The sequence below is a fragment of the Cygnus atratus genome, chromosome 6 (genome assembly GCF_013377495.2).
Source record: "Cygnus atratus isolate AKBS03 ecotype Queensland, Australia chromosome 6, CAtr_DNAZoo_HiC_assembly, whole genome shotgun sequence".
Classification (NCBI taxonomy): Eukaryota; Metazoa; Chordata; class Aves; order Anseriformes; family Anatidae; genus Cygnus; species Cygnus atratus.
The window spans coordinates 29,035,709-29,061,852 of record NC_066367.1 but is presented as its reverse complement, the minus strand read 5'-3'; the positions used below and the strand labels follow the sequence as shown (position 1 = coordinate 29,061,852).

General features: G+C 36.3%; 1 protein-coding gene across 3 annotated transcripts in view; it reads left to right on the top strand.

The window, feature by feature from the left end:
* MAP3K2 (mitogen-activated protein kinase kinase kinase 2) overlaps nt 1-26,144 on the top strand; it is a 51,509-nt gene that overhangs the window by 10,413 nt on the left and 14,952 nt on the right. The window contains exons 2-12 of one of the 3 annotated variants that reach the window (XM_035569878.1): nt 5,448-5,517; nt 6,992-7,068; nt 8,526-8,644; nt 10,458-10,498; nt 13,001-13,100; nt 14,967-15,080; nt 15,736-15,835; nt 16,794-16,924; nt 19,940-20,019; nt 21,951-22,018; nt 24,107-24,202. In XM_035569878.1, the coding sequence (XP_035425771.1) occupies nt 8,552-8,644; nt 10,458-10,498; nt 13,001-13,100; nt 14,967-15,080; nt 15,736-15,835; nt 16,794-16,924; nt 19,940-20,019; nt 21,951-22,018; nt 24,107-24,202 (823 nt within the window). In that variant the 5' untranslated portion in view covers nt 5,448-5,517; nt 6,992-7,068; nt 8,526-8,551. The remainder of the gene's footprint in view (nt 1-5,447; nt 5,518-6,991; nt 7,069-8,525; nt 8,645-10,457; nt 10,499-13,000; nt 13,101-14,966; nt 15,081-15,735; nt 15,836-16,793; nt 16,925-19,939; nt 20,020-21,950; nt 22,019-24,106; nt 24,203-26,144) is intronic. The other 2 variants (XM_035569870.1, XM_035569863.1) reach the window with 2 other exon arrangements.

Below are 26,144 nucleotides of genomic sequence, written 5' to 3'. Positions count from 1 at the left end.
TAAAACTTTTTAAGTCAGTGTCATTGTTCGTCAAGCTGATAAATGTTATATGAATGTGTCAAATTGCAGCCTATAGAACTGCAGGCACCAGGCATTTAGTCGGAGGAGGAGGTGGAAGTTGTACTTTTGTCACTGGGCTTGTTGGATCTTTCAGCTCCTTCTGAAGTCTGCTTCTCCAGGCGCTTTGAGAGATGAGCTGCGTTTAGGGTGCTAAAACCAACAGCGCTGCTTTTTGAACTGTTATCGTCCCTGCAACTGGGAGGGCACCATCCATAATTAGCAGCAGTATTTTATGCCAGTCTGGTTTTCCTTCTTTTTGAAAATTGAACTCCAGAAGGAGTAGAGCTAGTAACCATTCTCTTCAGGAAATAAATACCAAATCTTGCCTATAGCTATACAGATGAACTGAGTCTGTGTTGTCTTGTGTGCTAAATTTGACATAAATTAACTTTTCCTTTGGCTTGCCAAAAGTCTTCTGTCAGAGAAATTGCAAGTCTGCACACTGCAGAGATACCTGATACATCTGTAATGGCTACGAAGGTACTGATGCTTCAGCCATCCCACGCTTGCTGGCTGCAGTTTTCCCAATATTCCACACTGAACACTGAATCTGTAGGTTGCATACAGAGGCAAGATGGCTTCTGCATGCATTGCATTTTTATACACACAAGGACTGCATTATCCCTCCTTAACTTCGTGTTACTCTTGTGCTAGGTAATTATACATCATAATTTAATAATTCTTCTGAATTCTCTTGTGGACTGTCCGATCTTGTAGCTGCAGCTTTGTTTCTGATTTCCTCAATGATCATCTTTGTCAGAGTGTATTCAACGCAAAAACATTACTGAATAATTTTATTTTAAACACAATAAATACTAATATTGAATGAAAAAACCAGCAGATTATTACATATATATAAAATATTTAACTGTATTTAAATACATTTTGTTGGGCTGACTGTTTTTAAACATTTGATTCAGATCATTTTCCTAGGCCACAACTTGCGTATCTCAATGTTTGTGGCCACCTGAGCATTGCCAGGCCGCAGGGGGTTGCACTGGGAATCACACTTACTGGTAGTTTCTGCTACATGGGAAAATGGAACTCAAAATAATTTATTGTAATCCATCAACTGAATTTCTTGTTAGTTAATTTGGACTTCTAAGCAAATAATTCAAATATCATGTGATATTTAGCCAAATATTTTGGAAAAACCTAAGTGGGCTAATTGCTGTAGTTAGTTCTGTTAACTAATCCATAATCATTTCAAGAAGCTGTATTTTGCTTGGCAGTAATAACAATCCTTGAAATCAAAGCATTTACTGCATTATTACTTTTTATTCAGTGTAGATGCCAAGCTAATTATTACATTATTTTAGTCTGAATTGATGTGGAGCTAAATATCTACAACTCTTTGGCCTTTTCCTCGACTACTGTCGGTTATTTATACGACATTTACAATTTTCCAGATATTTCCAAATATTTGCAGGAGTGCTCCAGAATGCTGATCCAGTAATGTTGTAAAGGGTCTTGGTTAGACTCTTGTAAGTGCCTGAATCTTTCATTTAAAGTGTTTTATCTGAAATATACTACAAATAGTGCATCGTGTCCCTTAGTTGCTGTAGGTGGCGAAATTTCTATTCCAGTAACACTGTGCTGTGGTTTGGATACATCCTCTTGATTTTTTCAAAACCAGAACAAAAATGGACGCTATTTCTTCCTATTTTGTATCACTACTCGCAATCTCACCACCTAAATTCAGTAAAACACATGTATCTGTTTTTGTTTTCCACCTGCTATGATTTTATTTTGAAGAAGACATCTGTTAACTTTGAGTTAGGTGTTACTGTTTCAGGAAGCTCGTTGTGCTATACTGGTAGTTGGCTCGGGGTATTATATATGTTTAAAACTGGTCTGTACAATGGGTTAAAATAACTTGGGGTTCTGAATAAGCTTGTTTAACAACAAGAGAGTGGGAAATTCAGGGCAAAGTTTAGAAGTGCACTGACTAAGCTACGTAGAATCAGAACAAGACTTAAAATATTGTGAAAGACAATCAAGTAGATTTGCAGGAAATAAACCAGATGTCTAATCACCCTTCTCTTTCTGCAGACAAGCATTTCATGTGTTTTGTGCTTGATACTCTCAGCTGGTCGTTCCAGTGGTAGAAGGCTTTAGCTTAGCTGCTCAGGATAGAATTGGTGAATGCTGCTGTCTCTGGAAATACAGGCAGTGAGAGGGGAAAAATAGAAGGCAATACAATTTCTGTTTTCTGCTCTCTGAGTCGAGGAGAGCTGATCAGTCCTGAATGCTGTCCTGGGCTTGGGAGTTGGTTGTGGGGTTGCTGGTTTAGATTGTCAGGGTGGTCTGGATTGTCTCTCTTAAGTCAACAGCTGTGTAGCTTTTTTTTGCTCAGTCTTTTATCTGTTCATTTTCCTCCACTATCTTTTAGTTTTAAAAGATCCCATAGTAGAATATTTGTTACTGTTATTTAGGCTTGTTTCTGATGTTCCAAATTTGATCTGTTGAGTCCAATACTTGTTTTGTTTGCCTTTGTTTGTAACCTTAATTTACTAATGTGTCATTGACTTTTGATTTGGATTTATCTCCCCTTTCTACTTTCCTGGTGGACACCTTTTCATATAGATTATCACGGTATGTTAAAGGACTGAATTTTTCTAAAGCTGAGTTCACATATACTGACTTCTCTTGACTGCTTGTGTACCGCCTTTTCTGTCCTCACATGATTAGGTTATGGCTCTCATAGTAGCTATAGCAAATTTCCCTCTTCAAAAATCGTCCTTCTGTTATGAAGTTGGATGCTGCACAAACCATTTCATTTCTGCACGTTTTCTGTCTCCATATCCCCCAGAACTAAACCACCCTTTCTAGCTCACTGAATAAATACTCATCTCTTATAGCATCTTCTATCTTCCACCACTCTGTGGGGTTAAACTTTCTTTTTTTTTAGACTACAGGTTTTTGAATGTGAACAACAAATAGTGAGAGATCCTGTAGTATATATGCCAACGTTTGTGTGCTTTTATCTCTCGGTACAGGAGAGGTGGCTTAACCTGGTTCAGTTATTGTAGGAAAAGTGCATGCACATGGACAATTGGCACAGAGTATTTTGGCAGCTGGATTATCATCTGCAGGACGTACTTGCCCTCAGGCTTTGTGTCGTTTACCACGAGGAAGCTACAAACAATTTCTGAGAATCACCTGGCTATATTCCTCCTTCAGCAGCTTTCCCAGAGCCTGAAAGACTTCCTGGCTCTGTGGACGGTGGCTCATGGGAAGTGAATCATGAATATGAATCGGCATCTCTCCACCCTTAGATCCAAAATGCTGTTGCTAGGATATTCTTCTTTGTTTGCCTCTCTTATCACATCATCACCTTTTTGAAATTCACTCTCTGCCATCCTTTCGTTAATTACATTCAAATTCAAGCTGCTGGTGTTTTTCTACAAGACCTTGACGAAATCTTATTCTGCCTTTGCATCTGCTCTCGTGTTTTGCTGCTTTTGCTTCCCTGGGATCTTTCTCTGAGTTCCAGTTTTCCCTGTTCATGCTTCCTTTTTGTTCTGGCCTGTCGTCTGCTCCACGTGTGTTTTTCTCCGTCTGTCTAATGCTGCTCTGTACCCATGGATTAGGATTTGGTGTCTTATTCCTGCCTGAGATCTGGGCCACCTGTTTAATTCAGATTTCAATATTATTAGCTTATTTTTGAAGTGACAGTTGCTAACAAAAATGTTAATACATTCAGTTGGTGATTAATTATACATTATGTTGGAACAGGATTTTGGTTAAGAGCAATAAAGTGAGAATTTAATAAATTATTATAGAAGTTGTTTTTCTAGCGTTTTTGTGTGTTTTTTCTCCTATGGGAAAAGAAATGGATGCTCACTCACTGGCTTATGTGCATCTAAGGAGAGGCCCCAGAGTAATAGCAAAGAATGAGTTCTTATAGCTGGAGGAACTTGAAGATGTTTCATAAAATCTCTTTCCATTTTCAGTTTGCTTGCTGTGTGTAAGCCTTATAACTCAAATACCTTGAGCCTCCAAGTTTGGTTATTTTAGCTAGATTGAGGAAGAACGTCTTAGGTATTTTTCCTTGGAGGTAGAACCAATTCTTTTTTTTTTCTTAGTGTGGCAGAAGATTTAAAATGCTCAGAGAACTTCTGTATTTCTTTGAAATGCTTGCAAGGAAATATTACAAAAATACTTCAACCAAAGTCATGAACCACAGTTTTATGTGTAATATATTAGATGGGTAATAAAAATCAGGTGTTTATGAAAATGACACTAGTTCTTATTTTAAGATAGTTGGATCAAATACAGAATTGAAAACTGTTTTACGAACGCTCTCATAACTAGTGAATAAATATTTGGCAGATCCCCAAAGATGACTACTGGTACAAAAACCATAGTGAAGGAAATCGTAGAATACACGTTCTCTTTTGCTGTTTTGACTCGTAGGGATGTAAAAGACATGAAAATCAGACGTGGGGGAAAAGTTAGTTGTATTGTTTCAGGCTGTGTAAATACAACCCATTCAGTAAGCAAAGCAGATCTCCTGGTACCTTGTGAGAGCAAGGCCCAAAGATTCTGTCCTTATACTAAGTCATCATAGCTAATAAATGCAAATCCATCCCCTGTTTTCCTCTCTGAAGATTAGTACAAGTCCACTTCTTCTGCATCTTCACAGTTTTCCAGTTCTGTTATGGAGCAACAGAAGTTTTTTGTTTGCTTTTAAAACTCTTCTCTCTCCTGCTGGTGGTGGCATCAGGAGGCTGGAGTCGATGCTATCAGTAAAAGTTGGGCTTTCTGCCTTGAGACTGAGGGCAGGCCAGGCCAGATGGGCTTCTCATCCTCTTTCAGGCTTTAATGCTTTCCAAAGCATCGGGGGGAGTTTCTTTCCCATAGCACTTGGAAGCTGTTTCAGGTTTGAGGCTGTCTGTAGACCTGGGAGTACTTGAGAGCCTGGTCTCTTCTTGGTTATTACAGAGCTATTTCAACAGGCAGTAGTGCGTGAGTCATCCGTTATGTAGGTAAAAGGCAGTATGCAGGGGAAAACTTTACATGGCTCTCACGTGCAAATTTCTTTCTGAAAAATACAACCTTTGCAGGTCCTGCCATAAGTACGTGAAGTTTTCTGTTTTTCCTGGTGAAATGAATAATGCTTTAAAAGGCTGTTTTCGTGAGATGAGTATGTAAGAGACATGATGCCAAAAACTCAAAATGAAAGACCTGTCTAGCTAACCGAAATTACTTTGAGATCCAGAAATACATTTTTTCTGTACTGAATATACACACATAGTTTATGTATCGTTTATATGCATATTTCATGTGTAGAATATTATGAAAAATACGAAAAGTGAAGATCTTACGGCCTTATATTGCCTTCACAACTTCAGTAATTTTGTATTTTGTGGTTTGCATTTTAGGAAAAAAAATAATGCTAACAAGACAGCCATTTCCCTGAAGTTCAGGTTTTCAGGCTCACTGCCATTATGGGTAAGTTTTGTGTGAAGCTTATATAAAAATTGACTTTTCATTTCTTTTTAAGAGGAAATACATTCACATAATGCCTTTTTTTTAATACATTCTTAGGAAATGTGCACTTTAGCTGTGTAAACTAATGGAATGCCTTCGTGAAAGGCAGTGCTCAGCTGCTTTGCTAGTGTTCAAAATACTTCTGTGGCTGTTTTTTTTGTTGTTTGTTTTTCCTCCCCATTGGAGTATAGCGCTTTTCTCTCACTATGTGCTAACTTAAACATCCAGCGATGGGTAATTGAGATTCATGGCATTAGGGTACTGAGCAATACCTGCTGTGCTCTGAATGGTAATGGGGGCGGGGGGGGGCATCACTTACTGGTGCTCATTCTCAAAATAAAAGAAATAAAAATCAGGGTGAGAAGCTTTTGTCTATCTTTTATTCTAATGCTGCTTGAGCTAACCTCATGCTTAGTAATAAAGTAGTATTTAGATTTGTGATATTCTTCGACATTTTTTGAGAGGTGACTATTGAATCACACTGCACATTCAGTAAGCTTTAGATGCATTGCCACAATACTTTAATTTCCCTTGTATGAAATGTGCTACCTTACGAACACTGGGAATTTTACCTCCTCCAACCCACAGCTAAAAACATTCTTCTTACCGAGGATTAGAATTGGCTATAACACAGCGAAATAATAGAATTGTGGCAAGTTATGAAATGTGTGTTAGTTTAAGAAAGGAATAACTGTCAGCTGCAAGAATGTCATCAGTTCTGCCATGAAATATTTCTAGTAAAACCTGCTTTTTTATAGATTTGCATATCCTAGTAGAGTTAATGAATAATGGCAGTATGACTGATGATCAAAGTTACTAATTTTCAGACCAGTTTTCTCATTTGTTAGGAATCTATTAAATTAGAACTCTAAAATCCCTCAGTTTCTTGATTTGACAAGTTTATTTACTGATTTGACAAGTAATTTGGTTATATTTGAATGGAGTGTGAATAAATTATCTCATCACTGCTGGATACCCAGAATGCATGTTGGCTGGTTTTAGGTCCACGTTTGAGAAATTCTCTTCTTTACAAATAGCAGCGTCTAGCTAGTAATTCTTCAACAAACCTTTTTAATTGTGAAGTAGCATGAGTGCATACGGGTAGCACTTTTGTAGAAAAATTCTGTTATCGAGTATTCTAGATATATGCTGAGTGTAGTATTGTTGTTGTGGCAAGGAATTAATACAAAATAATAGCATCAAATAAATTTCCCATAGTGATGCATGGACAGGCTTTTAGTTCCTAAGTGCTTTCCTGTCATAAGAAGTCCAGTGCAAACCTTCTCTAGAATAGATCCTACTCTGTGGCCTCAGGCCATCACGGTTCTAGCAGAAGATGCTCAGGATTTAGCAATCTAAACTGCGTAGCATTCTTGCCCCTAAATTGTCCCGTGGTTCAGTACTTCTGTTTCTCGTTGTGACTGTCTTGCTTTAGATTGGACCCACTCTACACGCAGCCAGGAGTACATGGGACTGGAGATTTGAAAATCAGTGTAAATTAGCAGTTTAAGAGTAAGTTTACAGTTGGTAAATTAAGATATAGACCTCTTTTATTCAATGTTTTTAGGTGGAATTTAAGTTTGTTCAACCTCAATTAATTTGTCCTTAGACCAAAATAATAGTAAACCAGGCATTCCTTAAGTGTGAAATGAGGTGAAAGGTTGCGTTTTCCTGCTGAACAAGACCTCTTTCTCCTTTGTTTTAAGAGAACGTGTTCGTACGCTTTTGGTTCTTTTTAACTCTTTGTAAATTAGGTGGGTATGCAAATAGCACTACTGTAAATAAAGAGTGGCATTCTCAAGTTCTAGAATGGAATTACCATTTATTAGTCTTGAAATTTCTTCTACTTTGAAGTTCTAATAAATAGTCTTTCATAAGACATATTGTCAAGGGTAACATTATCTTCCTTGAAGCTTTACATGCTTACACGGAACCATTGGAACCATTTAAATATGAACCTTTGATAATTTGTTGTGGGCCAGACATAGGACTGATAACTTTATCAATGCCATCCATTCCAGAGAGACTCTGATACTACTGTTATTAAGCAGTTGATGGGATCATTCGGACTGAACAGCCTAAAAAGAATCTTCCTCATGCCTTTAAAGTGTGAAATTCCAAGAGCAATGAAATTTTAACATTTACAGGTCACGTGGCTAAATTAATTTTGAAAGTGGTGGAAAAAAATGCCCACAAACATGGGGGCATGTATGTATGTGGGGAAAAGGGGGAGAAAGCGAGACAGAAGTTGTGTACTCTGGAGCACTTCCCTGGACTGCAGTGGTAGTCCTCTGCTACCTATGAATTCGAGTTTCTTAAGAAGGAACTGAAAAAAAATTGAAAGAAGCTCTGGTATGTCACTGTTCAGTCAGAGGTGAAAAGTGAAAAAAGACTGGCTTGCAAAGGAATAACTGCTGGTATTAATTTTTTTTGAAGATGTTTCTCGTATTTGCCCTTCAAAATATCACTGCAATACTAATGAAGTGTGACTTTTGTTCAATTTTTAAACTTTGTTACCATGTTGCTAGGCAGATTTCTTTATGCATAACTGTAGGTTCTTGTGATAAGATCTTGGTCTTCACTGTGCTTCTGTAAGCCCCCACAAAACTACCCTTGCAGACCTGCAAAAAGTGGAAAAAAATTACTCTGGGGGCCATCAGCAGGTGTTCAAACAATGGAGGTGTTCAGGCATTGGTGATATGATGCTTCCTGAGTGCATGACCCTAGTTCTTAAACCTGCCACTTAAGTATAGCTAATGATTAAGCTGTTTATTTCCTTAAGCACTGCTAATAATAAGATAAAAATATATGATTACAGCATGGCAGTAATGGTTTTAAATTTGGCAATTACGTGTTGCAGATGACTTTTAGGTTTTAGAATGATGCTTGCCTAACTGGGAAATAAGACAATAATGTACTTCAAGTTTAACTGTTGTTTACACTTAACCTTCTCTTTTTCTTCTGAGCAGATGAGCAGCAAGCTTTGAATTCAATCATGCAGGATTTGGCTGTGCTTCATAAGGCCAGTCGTCCTGTATTGCCCCAGCAAGAAACAGGAAAACCAAAGTCATCTTCACCTAAAAAACAGGTAATTTTTAATATCCTTACTAATGTAATGAAAACCGGAAGGCCTGCTGCGACTTCTGTAATTATTCTTCTTGCCAGGCCAGTGAGCATACCAGAATGAGCTATTAGTCTCTCGCATGTGCTGCCATTTTCTTTGTTCGTATTCTTAAATTAGCAGCAAAATGAAGCAGTAGGATTTCAGACCAGATCGTAGTGTATGCTTACATGACTCTGATCCTGGTAAACTGAAGATCACAGAGATGTTTTGACACTGTATAGAGATTGGCATATCATTTATATAGAGTATTTTAAAATGTCAAGCTGTGCATCTTCTATTTAAAATGCTTCTTTAGAATGAATTTTATACCTATATTAGATTGCACACGTGTCAACTACGCAGGTACCAGCACAGCAGCAGAAACCATACTTGAGCTCCTTTATTCCATCTTTGGCCTGATTTTTTTTGTTAGTTTATTCATATGCTGGAGATGTGAGTTATTTTCAGCTTTATTTTTTTCTGCAGATGCCCAACACAGCTGGAGTAGAGTTGATAGGCTTGAATCACTGTATGGATACGGATATTTACCCAAATTGTTGTAATAGCCCTATTGGATTAACTGTACGTGATTGGACCTTTACCAACAATCCAATATCACAAGGACCATTAGCTTGTACAGTCTTGTTTTAACCTGTTAAAGATCAAAGTATTTGAGTATATTTGGCTCATAAACTATCCAAAAATTTGCTATGTTATATCCTTCTCATTCTATAAGTTTAGTATATAACACAGTTGTGTTTTGCTAGTATCGTGTAAGTCACTTCTGAACTGTGACTTTAGGCATTGAAGTAATGTACAGATATGATCCTGAATGATTTGAATAAAATCTTTAGAAATAAAAGAATAGTTGAGCCATTTCTGAGTTTAAGCATGTTAGTGGTAAGGCAGAAATGTATCTTTGACGTTCTGTTTAGATCTGTGAATCTTCTGCACATATCAATCTTCTGGAAGATTGAACATTTTGTTTTTTGGACGTAATCTCTGGTTGAATGTCATCTTTTGCTGCAATAGTTGCTAATATAATTTGACTCAAGTTTTTTAATTTTGCAAAAGAATTTTGTTTCTTTGACTGCAGGTATTTACAGGTATCTTTATTATTAGGAAACTACATGAATTCTAACTTAATGTGGTTTTAAATGGTAATGCTTATGAAAAAGGTATGTTTCTTAAACAGAGAGAAAAAAGCTTCATTGTATAGAATGAAAGCACCGATATTGATCAGCTTCAAACTGGATAGACAGCTAAGCAGTTAATGTTCACCAATTTTACAATCAAAGTTTGAAAGAATAGTTGTATTCTGTCCCAGTGCAGCAAGATTTTTTTTTATTATTCCCATGCATTGCAGGGCATAGAAGATTGGCAGTGACCAGATCATTTTAAAACATTAGATTTAATTATTTTTTGTTATTTCTCATAGCAATCGAGCAGGTCCTGTTCACAATAGAGAATTCTTTGGTAATCAGTTTCATGCTGAACTTCAAATTACAAAACTGTTATAATATTAAAATATATTGATTTAAAATGATGTGTTTACTTACAGAATCGTTCATTGGACTTCAGGATCTTTTTTGTATGTGTGTTTCTTACACATTTTATCTGCTGATACCTCAGCAGAAGTAGCTTGTTAAAATGCTTGGTAAATCAGAAAGGACAGAAAAATATGAACTTTCTAAAAAATTTACTTGAGGTCTAGGATTATTGAGTGGAATTTCATGGCCTTTGTTAGAGCCAGTAGCAACAAACTAACAGTGGTGTTTCTGTATCCTTTTTGTTACAGAATGATGTTAGAGTCAAATTTGAACATCGAGGTGAAAAAAGGTAAGCTGGGAACACAGGAAACAGGCTTTTAATTATTCATAGATTTTGTTGCGCTCCTGTCACAAAGTTTCAAATAACTGTTCAGAGTGTTTCAGATATGAGTATGTTTGGCTTGATCTTAAATTTAATTTGTATATAAGCACAATTTATGCAGAATTAATCTGTTTAAATATTAGGTTATACATAAATGCAGAAGTGTCTTACTGTAGCTATGTCCCATGTAATATCCTTCATGATTTTACTCTTCAGGTAGATGTTTGTAGCCTAAAGCAATTTCTTAGCTTAGACCTTAAATATGAGTAGACCAGCAAATTTTTTTTTGTTTGCTGATTAATAAATGCATGGTAATGTATTGTTACTCTGCAACCTGGAGTAAGAAACCTAGATCTTTAATCTTAATAGTGGCTTGTGTTTTGGAGGAACCAGTCTGAGAACTGTAATAGGAAAATTTACTAGAATTTATAATTAGACTGTCTTCACTGGTATTTTTTGAATAATCAGTTAAAATCAGTTTCATTCTTTGTATGAGAGGTAGGTGAATGATGTGCATGCTTAAAGCATAGAAGCATCTCTATATAACACTGCTCTACTGGCTGCTCAAAAGATTTCACAGAAGTCTACCTCCAATTCCGTGCAGAAGTGGTTTGCAGGCAACTGTATTTTGTCTTGCCTCTTTCTGAAAGGATCGTACCTACAGAGAAATAGTTAGAAAATAAGGTTTTTGAAAATACTTAATGAAAAGGGAAATAAAATCCTCGTTATGCTATTTGTCAATAGAATTTACGGTAAAGTTCTTAAGCAGAGATTGCTTCAGAACAAAACCTCTGCTGCTACTTGGCAGTCCTTAGTGATGTGCAACAGATGAGCGTGTGTCCATGCTGATTACAACTTGTGATCTCCCTTTATACAAGTTAGGGGAAATAACAGTAAATTTGCTAGGTGTTAACATCCTTCAATATCTTTTTCTGTTTGTTTTTCTGAACATCACAGATCACAGTGGCTTGGTAACGGTTGAGTGCTATAAGTACTTTGAAGGAAATAAGTTTTTAAAAGCCTTTTAAAACTGGGGACTTCTCTACCTTAGGATTTCTTGTGAAATAAACGGAAGTGTGTATTTAAAACAAAGAACTGCTTACTCACTGCCAGCCTGCGTGGCCGTGCATTTTTGTAGTTTATCTTAATTCATTTTGCAGTGGACCAAGTTAAACAGTTCACTATGAAAACAAGAATGAAGTAAGTGCATGGACAGATACCTTCCCAAGCTTTTATGCTGATAAGCCTAGCTCTGTTTTGGATTGTCCAAAGCAACTTGAATTTGCTTGCCCAAGGGTATGGGGCAGGCCAGGCTCATTGCTCAGCAGGAGTTCTAATACTTCTGTTGCCTGAACATGAAGATCTAAAGGAAAAAATAATGAAATGATGCAAGAAAAATAAGTTGTGCAATGGCTTTCTCGCTAGTTTTTAAAAAGGGAAGTGGGAAAGAGAAGTGATTCCAGAGTCCTTTCAGCAGTGAACGTGGTGCTCTGTACCAAGGAGCATGCGCTGTGGTAGGCAGAGTTCCAGACCTCCTAAACAAATTGTGAGCTACAGTGAGACTTGATATGTTTATTTGATTTTATTGTTGGTTGTTGTTTTTTTATAGTAATTTTAAATTGGAAGTGACCTTGCTTGTAGCCTCATTTCAGTATGAAGTATTGTTCCCTAACCAGTGTACTACTTAAAACACTGATAAAAGAGACAGTTATCCTTTGCCAAGTTTTCTGCTAAATCAAGTTTGTGTGGTTTCTTTTTAAAATTTAAATGTACCTGACTAGCTTAGTCACTTCTAAAAAATTCCTTTTGTTTAACAGTGTTCTGTCCCAAATAATACAATACTTTTCTATAGCAAAGGGTCAGTAATAGCCATTTTGGTCTTTTTGTTTTGGAGAGGCATCCAATTAAATGAAAATTGGAACAGTTGACCTACAGCTGCAGTGTTCTTATTGGGAGTACACTTGCACAGTTAACGATGGACTCATCAGTTTGAATGTGTAATTTGTTATTCTAAGGATGGTTACGTCTAGTAACCTTCCTCAGATGAGAAACTTCTGGATTTCCAAAAAATGGGCACTGCAGGGCTCATTTCTTTCTTTCTGTTTACGCTCATCAGCCTGTGGTAGTCCGATGTTTTACTCTACTTTTTCTAAAGAAGAAAATGAAATGGTAGATGTTTCCAAGAATTTCCCTGTGAATTGGAGGCAAAGGATTAAGTTAAGAAGGAAGCCGTATATAAGCAAGTTAAACACTAATAATGGAGTCTGATTTTATGCTTGATTATCCCTTTTATTTTTTTCACTGCTTTTCTTTTTTTAATGATTCCTAAATATAGGGAACAGGGAATACAGCAGAACCTCTCTTGGTCTTTTTAGTAATAAATTTGATTCTAAGAGTATTCTTAAGTAGTGAGGTAACAGATTTTCATAAGTAAATGATAAAAATTCTGTAACTTAAATTGTGTTTCAGAATCCTCCAGTTACCAAGGCCTGTCAAACTTGAAGATCTTGCAGCTAAAGCTAAAGTTGCTTTTGGACAGACTATGGATTTACATTACAGCAATAATGAGGTAATATTCTGTGTTTTCTAAACTTTCAGTGATTTGTACATAGATTATTTTAAGGCTGAAATTTTGCTCTCGACAGCGATGAGAACCACTCCGGTGACAAAACCTCAGGTTTCTAATGTTTGCATTCTCAGATATATAAGGCTTGTCTAACTTAAGATAGGCAAGAGGTTCATGAGATGTTTAATGGGGAGAACTGTATCTCAGACTTGATTGGGAATGGGCAAGTTTTCTTCCTGCTCTGCCACAGACCAGTTGCATGAATTCAGGAAAATCTTTACCTCTTTGAGCTTCGTTGTGTTTGTAAACTTCTATAGTAACGTCTATACTTTATTGTACAGTGCTGTACTTTTTTGTTGTTTTCTGTGGTGTTTTGTTTTTTTTCTTTGTTTTGAGAATTAATCTCATTAGGTAATTACACCAATGCTGCATTTAATAATGTGTAGTTTGGAGGCCTAAGCGTAACTGTTGTTCCTCTTAAAGTGTCTGGTTCACGGAGATTTCCTGAATAGTAGCTGGATGCTAATGCTCTCAGGCCACGGGTCTAAGTGACACCTGATCAGGATTACTTCCAGGTTTCCTTTAGAAGTAGAGATGGGATTATTAATGGAAGATACGTTTTTGGGTGCAGGATCTGTTCTTAGGACTCACTTCTGTTTTTGGCCTTGAGTCAGCAAATGCTTGGAGGATTATTTGCGTGCTTGGTTATGCACAGCATAATTGCCGCATCTTTGCGGAAGACAATACTAGTTGCTGTTTGTTGGTTGATTCAGAAGTTCAGAGAAAACAGGTGTTTGTAATGCTTTAGCTCCCTTCTCTGCCAGGGTTTTAGATATTTGAGCAGGTTTTCTGCTTGTCATCTTCTGTGTTAGTCGGCAAACCATCACGTCACCTTTCAGAAGTGTGATGGTAATAACCTGCCATTAGCATTAAAACTGCAACTTAAAATGAAAAGTATGCTCGTTTGTTATCAAGACCTTCCTTTCTCATTCCCTTTTCTTTGGGTATAAAAAGACTTTATTTTATCTGTTGTATTGGAGCATCACTGACCAAAACTGTTGACAAGTAGAATAGCTTTTTTAAAAAAATCCATATTTTGCTGCTCCTTCATTACAAACAGTCATAACGTATGCTCCTGAAACATATGCCCTATTTTAGTACTATGGAACTCATTTGAAGTGGGTTTTAATGGCATATTATTTTCTGTTCTGAAGAAACACGTATGCCAGGTGGATTCTAGTGAAAACTACAGTTGTTCCATGTAGCCAGATACAGTTCTGTCATAAATTCTGTTGTTCATTGGAGGCATTACGTAAGTGAAACAACTTCGAACAAATACAGCTGTAGTATTATGAGAGAGAAAAATCTGCCTTGTAGTCCAGAAAATAAGATGTCCTCATTCTTCTTACATACTTGCATTAGTTTAGGAAATGGAAAATATATCGACACTGCACATATGTCTCTGAAACTGTAGGAAATAATGTTGTGCATATGTGAAATAGTTGTTTCCACATGGTGAAGACTTGTTCCAACATGCTGTAGCTACTGAAGGCCTCTAAAGGGGGAGTTAAAGTTGGGCTTCAGACTTTCGCTGATGCATTTTGGTGGTAACTTAAGATATTGTCAGTGAATCTTATTTTCAAGTTGTTTGGAATGAAAAGAAAGAGAACATCAATTTATCTGTTCTCCTGTATTCGACTTACTAATTTCTTTCCCATGTCCTGTTTAAGACACCTATTTCCCATGTCCTGTTTAAGACACCTATTTCCCATGTCCTGTTTAAGACACCTATTTCCCATGTCCTGTTTAAGACACCTATTTCCCATGTCCTGTTTAAGACACCTATTTATTATTTTTTCCTTTTTGTAGCTTGTGATACCATTAACCACACAAGATGACCTGGACAAAGCAGTTGAACTGCTTGACCGTAGTGTTCATATGAAGAGTCTCAAAATATTGCTTGTAATACATGGAAATACACAGGTATGAGTTAACATCCTAAATGTCTTTTTCCTCGGTTTTCAGATTGAAGTATAATTTGTTTTTTCTTAATGATGACATTTTTCCAGTTGAAAATATTAAGGACTACTTCTTCAGTTCAAGTAAGAGGCATGTATTAGCATTTCGTATTGAGTCAGTTTTAACTTTTTCCTAGATACCTCTTTTTTTGTATGCCTTCATTACAGTGGTTGAAAAGTGTTCCTTAGAAGGATGAGGATGTAATACAAATTTGAAAAGTGCATAGAATTTTAAGCTACTGTAGTTATTTGAAACTATTATTTAAGTGATGTGCTGGTGATGCGCTTTTGTGATACATTGAATGCTTGTTTTAGCTAACAGTAGCAGTGTTTTAGGAAACAGTGGCTGCAGGTTAAATATTGAGTTATTTTTGCTATTATCTAACAGATCACAGCCATGGTATTGATAGGATCCTGTATACTAGTGCATATGGAAAATTATTTTAAATGTTAAGAATGAGCTACTGAAATATATCAAAAATAATCTAAATTTGCAAATTTCATTTTGACTCCTTGAAAAAAGGAATACTTTGGACAAAGCCTTTAAAAGTTTGTGATGTTTTTTGACTGTCAGGAGAATAAAGTAATAATTGTAGTCTGTAATATATACTCTTTTTCAGTCACCTAGTGTAAATAATGTGGAACCCTTACCCTCTCTGGAAGCTTTAGATAATACGGTGTTTGGTGTCACAGAGAGAAAAAGGCAGCTTCCTGTAGTAGGTAAGCTATGGATTTTAATAGCTTTAATTGTAAGAACTTTTGTAATATTCTCTTCATGAAAATCTTGCTCTCAACACAGACTGTTTGTTTCTCTTACTTATGGATGACTCTGTACTATAGAGTATGTCTTCTGATGAGTGAATTTTGAATTTTAAGTCAGAGGTAGCCACCTTTTAATGTACAGTGTAGAAAATTGTCCCTCACAAGCTTCCCCCCCCCCAGAAAAAAAAAAATCATCCATAAGCATATACACTTATGTAGAATTATTTGTGTTAACTGATGGGTATACAGAAAAGATGTTAATATTTGCCTTAATTTTCAGATACAGGAACGAGTTAATGAACAAATCTTTGTTTATATGGGAACATGTTTTCTTGCTCAGTTTGACTCCTATATTTTTAATCTTAATGTGTGAACATTTGTTCAAGATACTTTTTTCTTTCTTTTTGGCGTTGATATAACCTTTTTGCCTATTCATGTTTTTACGTTGGTGTGATGTTAGCTTCCAAATTTAATTATGAAACTAAAGTTAATGCTTTTTCAGATGAGTTAATTTGTTATGCATTTATTAAGAATATAATTATTCATGTTCTTGCAGATATAATATTCTACAAAAAAATGAAACAGTCAAGAGGTGGACAGGATTAGTTGACATGGGAAAGTAGTGGTGAGAAGGGTTTGAATTTTTGTTTTGTTTCAAAAGAAGATGGCTACATGGACGAATTTTACTTCTGTTCCCGTAAAATAGAAAAAAAAAATTATATAGGTGAAGCAATCCTGCTTCCACATTTTCATAATTCTGGCCTACGGATTTTAAATGCTTGTATTGAATAGGCATTTAGAAAGTTTCTAAAACAGTAAGTGATCCAGGCAGGCTCAGTCTTTATGAAGCATGTGAATAAAGACCCTGGATTTGGGATTAATGAAGAGACTCTTACCAGCCCTGTTCTTTCAAAAGGTTCAAATACTCGTGATAGGAGTTCACCTCCCCCAGGATACATTCCAGATGAGCTGCACCAGGTGGCCCGAAATGGGTCATTCACCAGTATCAACAGTGAGGGCGAATTCATTCCAGAAAGCATGGATCAGGTACGTATGTGATTTATTGAAATTAAAGGTTTTGTGAGTGAGATTGATTTACAATACTGCTATTTCAAGAAGGATATGGAATTATTAGAACAGGGAAAAAAAAGCCCTAGAAAACATGGTCTGTAAGTGAAGGTTAAAATATTTATGCTTATTTAGTCTTGTAGAACCTATTTTTTTCTCTGTAAGTCTCTTCAATTATTTAAATCTGCTGCTACAAAAAGAAAGATAGTATTCTTCATTTTCATGATAGATGAAGTAGTGAAAGATACAAATTACAGCAAGAGATGTCCATGTTGGAAAGCACAAAAACTTTTTCTTTAGTAAGAAGGGTATGTAAGTAAGATTAGTTTTGCAACTTCCAGAGGTAATCAGAGGAGGTTTTAAAGATGAGTTTGGGTCTGTCTGAATTATTTGGACTCAGCTGATAGTGTTTTGGGGTAGGAGGAGGAGGACGATGATGGGCCTGGTGTAAATAAGCTCTGAAATACTTTGTTGTTATATTTTTGTGTGGTGATCACAAATACGTGATATTTTGTTCTCCTTACTCGCCTGTGTTGTTTGTGTGGGCTTACCAGCACACTTAGTATTTATAAAAATCCTGCTCTCTGAATATCAAAATTCCTCTTAAAAACATCAGGGAAAGATGGAGGAATGTAATGGTTCACAGAACTGGCAGTGGAGAAAGTTATTTTAAGGAGAGAAAAAATAATACTTCATACCCAAATCATTTCAAGTTCCTGTTGACGTTGGCATGGTATTCACAAATGGCAAGAGGCAGTGGTTTATGAGCTGAGTAAATGAGAGACAGATGATGGAATAAAAATAGAGGCAAAGAGATTGTGCAATGAATTGCACAATTTTCATGGTTGAGTCGGGAGTAGAGACTGAATCTCCTAACTGGGGTACTATTCATTATCGCAGCCACGTGGTCACATCCAGCCTGGGTTCATTCAGTGAAAACATTGCTTTTGGCCTGGACAAAGTCAGTTTTGGCCATTGACTGGCCAGGTAGATGAGCTCAGAGGCCCAGGATGTCCTTTCACTCCAGAGTAGTTAAACATGTAACCTGCTACGTAAGAGCTGCCGTGTGAGCTGTCAGCAGAATTTAAGTAAAAGAGTTTTACTTCCATGGGAAGCCAGGTTAGTTCATCCTGAGCAACCTCCAGGTCCGGATTTAGGTGTTGGGGCCTCACAACCCCTCTTTGTTCCCTTACCCCTAAGTTGCTGCATCACCTTTGCAAGTGCTGACCAGGCTGCCTGTCTGTCACAGCCTGCCTCACCGACAGGAGGGGAATTTGGGAGTGGAGGGCTCTACCCTGCTCTTCTGATGAGCTATTTCAGCACTGCTATTCACGCTCAGACCCCACACTTCCCCTAGGGAAAAGATGGTGGGTTGGAGAGAAGTGGACCATGGTCTGCCAGTTGGAATACACTGTGTTAAGTTATAGGGGTAATAGATCTGGCAGCAGGTAGGGTTTTAGTTCCCTTTCAGCACTCACTGCTCAGCATGATAGAAGAGGAATATAATCGTTGAACGTATGGTGAATTTAATCCTTCCCAATATAGAGTTCATTTTAAGTGTCTGAGTTTGTAGACTACAAACTCACTTTCTCGGCACTATTTCTTTAGTAAGTCCTTGATGGGTGCTTACAAAGTTACGTACCCAAGACCTTTAAGACGCAGCACAGACCATAAAAATCAGAGGGGCAACTGCTTAATTTACAGCAGTAGACTGTCATCTGAATCATAAAAAATTGCAGATGTTGTGTAACATACCAAAAAAGTTATATTTCAGGAAGGAGCTCATTCTGAGACAACAGGTGAGCTTCTCATTGTTTTTGAGAGGCAAGCTAGTAAAATGGACATTAGTATTATATTCAAGATTTAGATTTTGTTTCTACATCTTTTGAAAAATAAATGTGTAAAAATTTCAGATTGCTTTACTGCAAAAGAGAAGGAAGTAATATTTGCCAGTCCTTACACTGAAGACTTAAGGGAGGTCGTGAGAGAGAAACTAAAATGAACATCAGCTGGTAGAAACAGCTGATTGTCAAGAGCATCCTTTTTACTTTTCTCTAGATTAGAATTTGAGCAACAAGGGAGTGTTGATATCTATTTTCGTTATGTGATGGATCTGGCCTAGATAGTCAGTTTTATGATTTCTTCACACTGATGCATGGAAGATTTCATGTAACTTGTGAGTACTGATTACTAGTACGTCAGAAGTGCTTTAGGAAGCAATCAGTTTCTGGTGTTTGTTTCGTTGTGTTTTTTTCTTGTAAACTCGAGTTTCAGATGAAAGTGTATTTTATATGAAACAGTATTTTAGTTTGGGTGAAAAGGAAGAAGGTTTATAATTTGTGTTCCTCCATCTTTCTCCTTCCGTCTACTGTTCAGTTCTATTTATAATTCTGCATAACTTGCTTGGAGTCTTAACCAGAGGTAGATGTTCAGAAGCTTTTTACAGTATTTTATTTCTGCAATTTTGTGTGAATTCTAGTTGGTGAAATTTAAATCACTTCAGAGATTGTACAAATTGCATTCATCACAATCAGTGTCATATATGATTTTTTTTCCTTGATGGCAACAAAATCCACTTTTTTTTTAAATTCTCTAACCTTTTTCTCTCTTTGGAGACCTTATTCTGTTGAGACAATTTCATGCAGGTATCGCTATAATATTAATAGTCAACGGTGCATGCAGGAAGAGTGTAGCAGTACAACTAGGTGCGTGTGGACCATTGTTGAGGATTAAATACTTTTAACTTTATTCTACTCGTATGAGAGGAAAATGATGGAATCCTTTCAGGGAAAAAATACGTATTGCAGGTTCAACTATGGCAGCCAACTTTTTCTCTGGTAATTATTTATATATATATATATATATATGTGTATATATATACACATACACATTCATAAACTTATTTATTAGGAGTTGAAAAGCCAGAAGCTTCAAGTATTTTAAAAAACAAAAACTTTAACTTGTTGCTCTGACACCTGTTTGTATTTTTAATAGATGCTGGATCCACTGTCTTTGAGCAGTCCTGAAAATTCTGGCTCAGGAAGCTGTCCCTCACTTGACAGCCCTTTAGATGGGTAAGAATTACTTGCATTCATTATTTATCTTTGTTAGATTGCTTAATGTATCAGTTGTAACATATAAAAACTCTCCAGCAACAGCTATTACTGAACTTCTAGAAATTTCTCTCTATCCAAGACCTTTAAGATGCAGAACAGGCCATGAAAATTGGAGGGGCAGCTGCTTAATTTACAGCAATAGACTGCATTGCTTATAAAAGCTTATCGAAATATAATTATTTACTAATGCACAGGAAGAAAAAAGTAGCTCTCTTTTCCTTTTTAAATTTGCATTTGAAACCTAAATTTAGATTTTGGATACTACAAAAATAGACTAAACATTTAAACTACATTTTGCCACTCTTGCATATATAAAGTGTATTCCTCGGCATTGAGCATCCCCATCAAATTTACACTTCTTAGGTACTGCTATGTGATGTGAACTTCCCCTTTTTCCAAGGGTGAGGGTACCCAATTCAGGAAAGGAGGTAGAATTGATTTAAGACTTAAACAGTCAATCCCCTCGTTTTCCTTGCAGTTACTGTCCAGTCTGTCACTTCTTCCCATTGCAGACTTTCCACTTATTTTTCTTTGTTTAAACCTGTCAGTTAGTGAGAAGCAGCGTGTGTGGTGGTGGGTCTGGAGCTCTCTTTTTATTGACCTGTCAGGAGATGCATGTATTTTGAGAGGATCACTGCCCACAGTTTCTCAGCTGCCAGGTACCCCAAACTGTACGCATTTCTGTTTGACTTGTGGTTGGTCAGATGAATAAAGTGGGGTCTTAAATTGTGCACATTGGCTCCTTGTTTATTTGGAACTACTACATTAGGAATACTGCTAATTAAATGCTTTCATTAATAGAGAGGTAAGAAGTCGGGTATCATTGCTTATGGCAGTCAATTAGAGCTATAGTATTCCACGGTACCTTTTCATTTGAGAATGATTTGAGGACAGAAATGCATTTGGTCTTACAAATAACTTTTTGAATTAAATAATATTTCTTCGTGTCACAAACAAAACAATAGACATGAAATGTGGCTAAATACATACAAAGTTTAAAGTAGCTAAATAGAATAGAAGTTCAACAAATTTTTAGCTTTTTTATGGGGTAGGGACAAGTGGAAGAAGGGGAAACAAGGCAATCTTAATTTGACTCTTTCTGCTTCGAAACTTTTTTGTTGCTTTTTATTTACTAGTTTTGTCATCTCTGCTTAGTCTGTTTTCCTTTTTTATTTATTTTTTCACCCCACTTTCAAATGTTTCGTGCAGAGGTGTACGTTTTGTGTCACCATTCAGCTTCTGTTACCTATTAGAGAAGTTCTTAACAGAAAAAAGAGGAGATTGTTTTGGTATGTTTTCAGAAATATACTGTATTTGGTTGCCCTGATCTGCAGTCCCATCCATTCCTTTTGGTCACTAGGAGTTGCATACCAACTGTAGGCAAGAAACAATGCGATCATATAAGAACCAAAAAAATCATTAATCATTCTGTAACTCAGTAAAATTAATACAGCAATCCTATGGCTTTCATGGAGAGAAAACATTCTTGAGGCATTAAAAGCTTCTGCATTTCTTTGGTTAAATTTCATTAAGGATTTTTGTAAGCTGCATAAGGGATTTTGCCAGTCTATAAACCTTTGTGTTTAGCCTTAAAAACGTTAAAACAGCAGTGCTCCTTTGTAGCTTTATTAGTGCTAATTCAGATTTTTACTCATATCATTACTCATTGACACAGTCTGTTGTTCCCTTACTACATTAAGCTTAATTCCATTGTTAGTGGATTATTATTGATACCTAATTGATTTGATTTTTTTAACTGTTCCACTTTTGTAAGCAGATACAGTGACTTGCGTAGCAATAAGCTTTCATCAGTCATAAAGAATTGTGACACAGTAAGATTAAGTGCTAAACCAGTAACTTTTAACTGCTGTATATTTTTACGCTTCTAGAGACAACTATCCCAAATCACGGATGCCGAGAGCACAGAGCTATCCAGATAATCATCAGGAATTCTCAGGTAGGCAAAATTGCTGGACAATAATAGCTTTCCAAAATACTTCCTCTTGCAAGTAATAGGACTCAAAAGGGAAGCTCACGGTAAGAGGTATTATGTTACACAAACTTGTTATGGTAATGGAAAACAGCAACAAAATCCAATGTAAATATTCACAGTAAAATATACAATGAAATTTAAGATCTTCTAAACATTTCCTTTTAATTATTGTGTGAAACAGCAGGGTTGTAACATATCTGCCTCTGAAGAGAACAAAGGATGTGGTGGGTAGGGGCACACAACAGTTAGTTAAACTGTACTGTAATGTCCATCTCTATATTGGTGCATAACCTTTGTTAATTTATTTAATGTTGGAGCATTCATTTCCTACTCTGTGAAAGGAGGAACACTTTTAAGTGTTCTTAACTGCTGTAATTGAAAGCTCTGCAAAGTACAAGATTGAAGGAGAACCATGTGCTGTGCCTATAAATTAATCAATCATCAGCACTAATGTTGTTTTCATACCATACTCTGGCTTGAATCCAAATTGTTGTGCGTGGTTCAGGATACCAAGTGCAATGGGTAACCTTGAAAGTATTTTGAGGTAACATTTATGGACATGCCTCAATACAAAATTTTGCTATCAAACAATAACTAGCTTCCAGTGAATCCAGGATGTTTTCTATATGGGCTTGGTGGTGGGTTTTTGTGTGTTTTTTTGGTCTGTTATATATTTTAACACACTTTGTTAGTTACGAAGGTTTATTCGCATAGCTGTATGACAGTGTTTTGTAAGAATCCTGGAGATACATACTAATCCTGCAACTTGTTATTCAGTATCTATTCTCGTTATTTGATGTATAACAAAAAAAAAAAAAGTTTATAGAGTTAGAAAAAATGTTCACCTGGCCCAGTCTGTTCTCCTACCACAAGCAGTATCAGGCTTCTATAGATGAGTATGTAGTATTCCTGCCTCAGAATATATTCCCGGTCAGCTATGGCTTAAAGATTCTGCAAATACTCTTTTGTACTTTGATGGTTTTTTTTCTTCCACAAATTTCTACATTCCCTCTTTAATTTGTGTACACTCTTTCAGCATCAACAATTTTAAGAAAAGAAGTTGTGTGGTTTGTTGTGTTTTATAAAGAAGTATGCCCCTTGTGATTTTTATAGACCTCTCATGGCTCCCTTTAAGCTGCTGCTTTTCTAGACCGTAGAGACCTGCACTCCTTATGGATACTATTTTGTATCTTTGGTCATCTTTGAACTTCTAAATCTTTTTCTGTGTGGTAGGAATAGACCAAAACTTTGTTCAGTATGTCTTAATGACTTATTGCATTTAGTCTGCTTTTCAGCCGACAGAGTTTAGCTGCTGCTTTCCTGGAAATCTCTCTCACGGTCCTTTAGTCTACATTGAATTCCATCTGTCATTTTAATACCCAACCAGTTACTCTTAAGGGCTTCCTGTAATTCTTCTGTTGGCTTTGTTTCTTCAGATAATTTTGTCACCTCACATTGTTCTGCCCAGAGAATTCACGCTCAATTAAACTGTGTGATTTGTAGCCCAGATTCTTGTGGTACTGTTGACCACTTACTCCCATCTTATGTGTTTATCTTTAACCAATTACTTATTCGTGAAGGAACTTTGCCTTTATAGTATGAATACTTCATAGGTTATAAAGGTTTTTTTCAGTGTGTTTTAGTAATTCAAGCTGTGTTGACTCATTTACCAGACTTTTGTATTATGCATTTTTAAATTTTATTATTTATAGTAGTTTCTGCTGCTTTTCCAGCTGAACTATAGTTTCCCAGAATTTCTCTAGAAAAAATAAACAGAATAACTAGGCATGCTGCAGTCCACTGATACTGTTTTAAGCAAGAGATTACAAACAACTTGAGTTATATTCTTGAAATCCTTTGGAATTTCAGGCTGGATGTCCTTTTAGTTCTAGTGATTTGTTAGTCGTTTGGGGATAGTCTTTTCTGCTTTGAGGCTTCAACTTGAAACATATCCTCTGATATGTTCCTCTAAGTTTAAAATTATAATACCAAACTGATTAATATGCCTTTTGTTGTATTTTTAATTTTGAAATTTATCTTTTTATTTTCTAGTAGAATATGATATTCCAATATTCGAGAAGTTTGGAAAGGGGGGGACTTATCCCCGAAGATACCATATTTCATATCATCAACAAGATTACAATGATGGTAAGTGTAAATACTGCAAGCATTCAACTTAACCTGTTTTTCTCTTCTTAAAAACTGAAAAAGAAAATTCAGCTAGTAAAATCTTAATAAAACAAAGTATTGAAGAAATGGAGAGCTTAACTTCTTTCCCCAAACTTGCTTGATAAACTTCTAATGATTTCTAGAGCTGCTGAGTAGTCTCACCTCTGATAAAGTTATGGATTACAGAATTCATGACTCATGAACAGACCAAAGATAGAACTTTTTTTATATCTTTCACAAATCACCCAGTGTATGCCTTTGTGACCCTTTCCTATCCAAAGTTAGTTTGTCATTTCTTGTTTTGCTCAAAAAACCACCCACAAACACCACATTCTAAATGGAGTTACTGTTAACATGTTCTCCAATTAAGAGAAAATAAAATTGAAGAGCAGACAATTTGACAGAGAATTAAAAATCAACTGTTGGAATAAATTGCTGGAATGCAAGACTGATGTTTATTGAAGTGGCCAAAACCCACATTTGGATAGTAATGACATTCAATTAAATTCAACACATCTTGAATTTCAAAAGGAAGGAGAGAGGAGCAGCTGAAGGATTCTTTGACTTCAGAGTATCTCACTAGTTCAGTGTGCTAAGAAGAAACTTCTCCAGAGACCTGATGCTTTCGTTTGTAGTCTGGCATAACTACAGCAATAAACAGAATTCTGCTGTGGAAATCATAGAAATACCAAACTGAAAACAAGGCAACTTTGATCCAGTCCCTTGTTCTGAGGCAGGATTAAATCGACTCTCATCTGTCACGCTGAATCTCAAGTAAACTCTAAAGTGACTCTTAAGAGAAGAGATACTGCATTGCTTTAGATAGCTCTCTATATAATCTGCTTATCACTTACCTTTCTCTGTCTCCTAAATCATTTTTCCTGCACATGAAACAAGTAACTAGTTAGTCCATTTTAACACAGTGGAAAAAATCACTGCCCGTATGTAAAATTATGTCACACAACCATCTGTTTTGTTTCTTCTTAGCTTTCTTCTTTCAAACCTTTCCTCAAGCATTTTTGAAAGGCCCTTATTTTTTTTTCTGGTCTCTTCTCTATAGTCTTGTGGTGGCCAAAACTGAATAGAGTACTCTAGCTGAGGCTTTTCTAGTGGCTGCTTTATGTATAACAGGGTGTAACCATGACTTTGTATGCAACAGTCCTGTTAATGCATTCCAGAATGGCACTTTATTTTTCCTTCAGTCACCATACTGACTCATGTTTGGTCTATGGTCTATTACAATTCCCATATCCTTTTCTTACATTACTGTTAGTCAGCCAATTATTTTTCACTTTGTGGTTTTTGAAACTGATTTCTCTTTTAAGCCACTCTTGATGTCGCTTGCAGTATTTCAGTGTACTCTGTTCAATCATATATATTTATATATCTCAGTTAAAAATAGTGTAAGGACGTGAACTGAAGGTAACCTGCTGTACGTGTCCACTTAAATTATTTTCGTTTGGGTGAGACATCACTGGTAACTGTTCAGAGTCTGTCTTGGGCATCCATTTCACAATAAGTTGGTCTATGCAACAATTCATTAATTGGCTTATGAGAATGTCCTTATGAAATGGGTAAATTGGATAAGATACAGGTGAAAAATCAATTTGGGCTGTTTTCTCACCTTATTATCTTCTCAGTAGTTTATAAAACCGCTTAATAGTTTGTTCCCATATTTATCTTAGAATTGAAATTGATCTGACTCATGTATAAATCTGAGTTCGCTTTTTCAAAGATGTTTCATCTGCCTTCAGTCCCTTGGAAACTCCCTCTCCAGCATAAGACTTAGCTGAAGGAGTGTCTGATTCATTGAGTTCCCTAGGAAGAAACTTCATCAAACCATGCAGACCTAAAAATGTTTGTTACCTAAATATATTGACATTGTGTTAAGCATCTGGTTGTAATTGACCTTTTTGAATAT